The sequence below is a fragment of the Crocodylus porosus genome, unplaced genomic scaffold, assembly GCF_001723895.1.
Source record: "Crocodylus porosus isolate Cpor-Errol unplaced genomic scaffold, CroPor_comp1, whole genome shotgun sequence".
NCBI classification, from domain to species: domain Eukaryota; kingdom Metazoa; phylum Chordata; order Crocodylia; family Crocodylidae; genus Crocodylus; species Crocodylus porosus.
In genome coordinates, this window is record NW_017728886.1 from 83462358 (window position 1) to 83468503 (window position 6146).

A 6146-nucleotide genomic window follows, 5' to 3' on the forward strand; every position below is an offset into this window, starting at 1 on the left:
CCCCCCTCCTCTCTCCCGCCCTTACTCTGCAGGAACCGACAGCACAGCCCAGCCCAGGGCTGGAAAGCATGCTGGGATGCTGGGGGACTCTGATTTAACTTGAACCAGGAAAGGGTCTGGGACAGAAGTTTCATAAACCAGTTTGACCCAAATCAGTTAAGTCTGATACCGCATTCAACCAGGTTCATCTTAAAACAGTTTCAGCCATTTTGAAACTGGTTTATGTGGACTAAGCTTCTGTCTGTTATGGGTTTAAACCAGTTTCTGATCATTTAAACCAGTTTATCTGTAACTTCTATCCCTAGACCTACTGACAAGCAAGTACTAATTGTGATAGTAATGTCTGAGATATAGACTACAAATTTATTTCATTTAGTCAAAAAAGAGCCATCACTGTCAGTATAAAGATATATAATTATACAACAAAGAGGGTTAAAATTACTCTCGAGTTCTAATACTCCTTTTAAAATAGAGCTTTCAAATACTATTGTTGCTATGATGGATTTTTGTTTATTTGTTCAAATGTATGTTTTATTTTTCTCTTTCTGGGTTTTTATAAATATGAGAATTTCAAATGGCCTTTCATTTTTCCTTTCTGTGGCAATATCTGCAAATAGACAGAACCATATCAGGGGTTTCTAAACTCATTCACATTATTATCCTACATCTCTTGACCTTTCTATATGATCAGGATACCCAGCTAACAGCTAGCATGCTTTTCTATAAACACCTTGTATTACATGTATCCATCCAATGAACAGCAAGAAACCCGTTAAAGTTAAAAAAAAATTAAACAAACTACTATTTCTCAATAGCTTTAAATATCTATGATCCAAAAGGAAAAACTCTCTGCTGGCTTCCATGGAAGTTTGTTTTCATAAAATCTTCTATATCCCAAGCGTACCTCTTCTGTAGTTATAACATAGTACAACATATAACCATAATAGTGCTATAAATCTTTGCCATGAGCCAGTTTTTCCATTGGTCTACATCTTGTATGATCATTTGCAGCTAAACAAATTACACACAAAGTGCCCACAAATCAGAGTACACATTATGCCTCCTTCAGATCTCTTACACTGGTACAAGTGACTACATACAGCATAGGGAAATGGAGATTCTGATCCCAAATATTCTAGATGTTCAAGATGTTTTACTAGTATCATTTTAAGTAAAGATAAGAGGTAAGGGTCAAATCTGGCTCACAATTAGCTTTCAACCTGGTTCCCAAGTTGCTTCAGGAAAAAAACAAAACACTCAAATTCTGAGATTGTTACCCAAATGGTAGTGTGCGCATGTCCTCCTCAAGATAGAAACTAAAATACTTTCCATAAACCAGCTGATTCACACCAAATTCTTCATCTATTCACATCCAGGCTAGATCCCAGGTGATCCTCCTAAAGCAGTAGCGATGTATAGGGGGTGCACAGGGGTACATGTGCACTCCTTGAGAGCAGTGGTGCACCCCCTGTAAGGCTGTACTCCCTATTTAAACAATAGGCAGGGGGCAGGCAGGAGCACCAATGCTGCCTGCCCCCGTTGGACTCCTGCAAGCAGCGGAGCCGCTTTTGGTGAGTGCGATTGGCCACGGGGGATTCCTCCTCCCCAGTCATTAACTGGTGTCGGGGGTGCACGTGCCCCCCTGACTCAAGAGGCACTAGTCACCCATGCTCCTAAGATGGAACATGATGCACAAGGCACAATCCCCACAATGCTCAGAAGGTGGACACATCCTTCTGTGTTTTTGCAACTCCTCCATATCCATCCTTGTTCAATCTGCTCTACAAGTTGCTGTCTCCTTTGCCCAGTAATTCACACTGGACATTTTTCTAGCAGTTCATTAGGAGGATGCATATTGCACATTCCTTTAGTGATCTGGCTTGCAGGTACCATAGGCTTGGCTATAACCTTTCTTTCTAACTATGTCCTTTTGCTAAGAGCAGGGTTCATTCTAATCAAAACACCCCACCACCACCACCACCACCTCCAAGCAAATGTATAGGCACCCAAAGGAATTACTCAAATTTTATCACCTTGTACACAGCATAACCCAAGGAACTAGTCCTATAAATACTTACATAATGTACATGCTTACAGTTAACCCTGTGAATATTCCTACTGACTTCAGTGAGACTGCTCACATGTGTATGATGGCAAGAAAATGGTATTTAGAGGTTTGCTTTTGGAAATTGTTTTGTAGGTAAATATATATGTATTAGAATAATGGTTCAGGACAGCAGCAAGGGTTAATTGATTTCTGAAGGACTGGTTGTCATACACACAGTTCTCATAACCTATGAGGCAGACAGGGTATCTAACCCAGGCAAGCAAGAAGGCCAATGGATATGCACATAGCCTGGGAAATTGTGGACATGGACTACACTGTTCCATAACATGAGATAAACTGGCACCAGCTCACAAGGCCCAAGAGTGTGGGGGCCTGAGGTTCCAGTTTTGAGGGAACAGACCAAATTAGAAGGCCTGGAAAGCCTAAATTAGGATGTGTGCATGTGATGGGTTTGTGAAACAAAGGAATATGCTGACAAGACAGAATGTAGACAGTATGACTACCACAGAGAGACCAATCAATGATAACCATGGATGAAGAGTCATCAGGAGGGGAAAAAGAATACAAATGCAGAGACTTTAGAGCAACAAAGGGTCCCCTGTCCCCATCTCTGAGAGGAGCCCCCTACTGAGAGGGGAACCCTAGGCACATGGACAGAGGGCATACCACCAGCCTGTTTCATCCACCCCACTGGGGTTGGGGGGTGCACAATGGCCTCCAGCCTGCTGACATGACATTCAACAGAGAACCTCAGAGTGAAGCTCACGTCCTGGCCAGATGTACCTTGACTCTGATGACAGCCATAGGATTGGTAGCTATAGAACTGCTTATATTATTCTTTTGTTACCACTGTGTATCAATAAATTTGCCTATTATCGAATGGAAAGGTTGCGGTCAGTCTGAGGATTTAGGTCTGCCTGGAACAGGGCATCTGGGTCATAAATCCAGTGCCAACAGTGTAAAGGTAAGAAAGTCCATTTTCTGGCCTCAAGGTCCAACTCAGAATTTTGCTCTTCAGGAGGAGGTTAAGTGTTTTAGCTAACTTTAGTACAGTAGAATCATGATCATTTATATCCAAGTGGTTTGCAACCTGTTTAATTCACAACAGGTTGCTGAATTAAGAAAGAGCCACTCAGCTGCTTTCTTCAAAGGATATTTCTTCTCTAATCAGCTAAATGTCATCAGTATCCCATGCAATTGATCAGGGAAGTGGCACCCTGGCTCCCTCTTGTGAAGTTAGGAGTTTGCAAAGTATACAGATGCAACATAGAGCTACACAGGACCAATGACGTACTCCAGTTGTTTGAACTGTATATATATTCCAAGATACTTTGCAAACCCTCACCAGAGATTTAAGAACCTAAGCATGTAGGACTGATACACAGGACAGAGAAAAATAAAAGAGACAGAGAAACAGACCTCATTTAAATGCTGAATGGACCTTTTAAATACATTGTGGTCTATTTGTGACAAACTTTATGATTCGGCATACACTCCATGAAAAATTATCAAGCTTGAATACCCAAAAGTAATACCTAAATAAGAGGTGTTTGGCGATAAAATGCAAATGCTTACCATGCCTGTAAGTCAGAGGCCACATAAATTCCAGCACTTGTATTAAATAGGTTTCCTATGTTATGCCAAGCACACTACGAGACTGATCTCTCTTCACCTTTGTACTTTTTTTCTTCCAAAATGCTAACACCACAACAGTGTGATATTTACATATCCAGCAAAACAAAAAGAAAAAACAGAAAGAAAAATCTAATACCTGGAGAAAGATGACATGTGTTCCAGCACTTACCAGAAGATTTTCAGGTTTGAGGTCTCTGTGAACAATGTTCTTGGCATGAATGTAAACTAGCGCCTCGCACAGATCTGTTATCATGAGGGCTGCATCATGCTCAGTGAACTTTATGCTCTCTATGATTGCATCAAATAGGTCCCCTCCTGGAACATACTCCAGGATTAGATAGATTTCAGCCTCAGTTTCATACACCTCAATCAAGCTCACAATATTGGGATGAGAAAGGCTCTTAATGATCAAAATCTCACTTTCCATCATATCCTCCTTCCCCTTCAGCTTGGACTTGTCAACAATTTTCATGGCATAGATCTGATTTGTGTCGCACCGTCGGCACTCCTTCACAACAGCAAAGTTCCCATCCCCAATAGTTCTGCCAATTTCATAGTAGCTCTCCACATCACCTCTCCCTTTGACAATATGTCTCAGACCTCTGCTTTCAAATTCTTGAGGCTTTTTTTCTTCTTTGTTGGCTCTATGTTCTCCCACCTTTTCTGCTCTTTTCAGTTCCCCCTCTTCACGTGTTATAATGTTTTCCACGCCAGCACCTTCCTCTTTTGGCTTCCGAACATCTTTGTTCTTCCCAGGCATTTTTACTGGTTTCTCTGCATCTCCCTGAGAGTCTTTTGTTACCCTACCACTTTGACTAATTGCAGAAGTGCTTCCATTCTCCTTCTTTGCTTCTTGAGTCACCGGAATAGCTTCTACAGGGATTTTCTTTATTTTTACTAATTCTTTGTCCTGATTTTCATGCCTTTCTAAATCTCTTTCTTTCTCTATACCCCTCTTTTGTTTTTCCAGCTCATCATTAATGCTCCTAGGATTCACAGGCTTCCAGCTTCTTCTACAGCCATTATCTGTCCATCCAGCTTCATCATCTTCCATAGAGTTTTCTGAAGACTTCCTGAAATTCCTAATTTTTACATTCCTTTCTAAATTATATCTCTGACATGTTCCCATGTTAAGGTCTCTGCTCTCAAAAGAGACATCAGCTTGTCTTTCCCTTTGTAGTTTTTGCCTGAGCTGTCTCTCTCTTTCACACTTCTCACATGTGACTATTTCATCTGAAATCTTTTCCATTTTGTTCTCAAGACTTTTCTCTTGGTTAAAGTACCTTTCTCCTTCTTTGGCTTTTCTAGAAGCCTTCACATCTTGGCCTCCACCCCAACTTTCTCTGCACCACTTTTTTTTGGCCTTAACCTTTTCCTCTTGCTTGGTCTTAGTTTGAGCTTTTCCTTCATGTCTGGCAACTGCTTGGGGAGATATGGCATCGCAGCAGTTCTTGGCAACCTCTGTCTCAAAGCCATTTTCCACTTTCAAAGACTTGTCAAGTAGCCTGTTCTTAAGCTTTTGGGATTGTTCCCAGTTTTGCTGAATGAGGCTCAGAGCATATGGGCTATCAGGATAAAGTTCTTGTATTATCACTCCCAAGTTCTTCAAAGTTAGCTGTTCCCTTCCCATAGCTATAAATGCATCCCCTTCTCTGAAGAAATCAGAGACACTTCTTACTTCTCTTCCTTTCAGATTGTAAAGTTTTCTTACGCGATCATTCTTCCAACGTGGAAATCCCAGAGCTTCTGATATGTCAGCCACCAGCTGCTCAAAAGTTTGGACCGATCGCCTGTTTAGAAGCAATGTGATCTTCCTGAGTGTGTGTCCACATGGTTTCACCACTGTCACAATCCTGGGCTTCACTGGGCTGTTCTCTGAATGGATTGTGTGAAAATCATTACGGGGATTAAAAAACGGAGAACTATAACTGTTGGCACCCAAGAATGGTTTGCCAAAATTTCCTCGAGCAATGGGTGGACAAGTTCCTTGTAGTTTCCTCTCCGTTACTCTGGAACTTATACCATATAAAGTGTGGTCAAACAGGCCTCGGTGCCCTGCAGCAAATAAAGAGAAACAAATTACTCATTTACCCTGGTAGGGAACTTCCAATTAATAATTATCTACATATGAATTATATGATATCTAGAAATAAATTTACATTTATTCAATATTATTAAGGTGCTTTGAGATCCACTGATGGAAAACCTTGTATAAATCTAACTGCAGACATATTCACATTTTTATGGGGGGGCTTCACTGTCTTTACACACTTTAGTTTAACTGGCATGTCAAACTACTTTTTTCACACTGCTGTATAGTGAAACAATTTGGAATTTCCCTTCCTCTCTTCAGTAAACAGATTCTTTACAACTAACCATCTCTAACAACATAGTAATATAACTTAGACCAAATAAAAAACTTATACCCAGATGCTATAAAAAG

At 40.8% G+C, this 6146-nt stretch overlaps 1 protein-coding gene across 1 annotated transcript in view; it reads right to left on the reverse strand.

Moving 5' to 3' along the window:
- DCLK3 (doublecortin like kinase 3) overlaps nucleotides 1–5755 on the reverse strand; it is a 17016-nt gene extending 11261 nt beyond the window's left edge. Inside the window, exon 1 of the mRNA XM_019538127.1 lies at nucleotides 3873–5755. Within this exon, the coding sequence (XP_019393672.1) occupies nucleotides 3873–5333 (1461 nt within the window). The 5' untranslated portion in view covers nucleotides 5334–5755. The remainder of the gene's footprint in view (nucleotides 1–3872) is intronic.
- Between the last annotated feature and the right edge of the window lie 391 nt (nucleotides 5756–6146).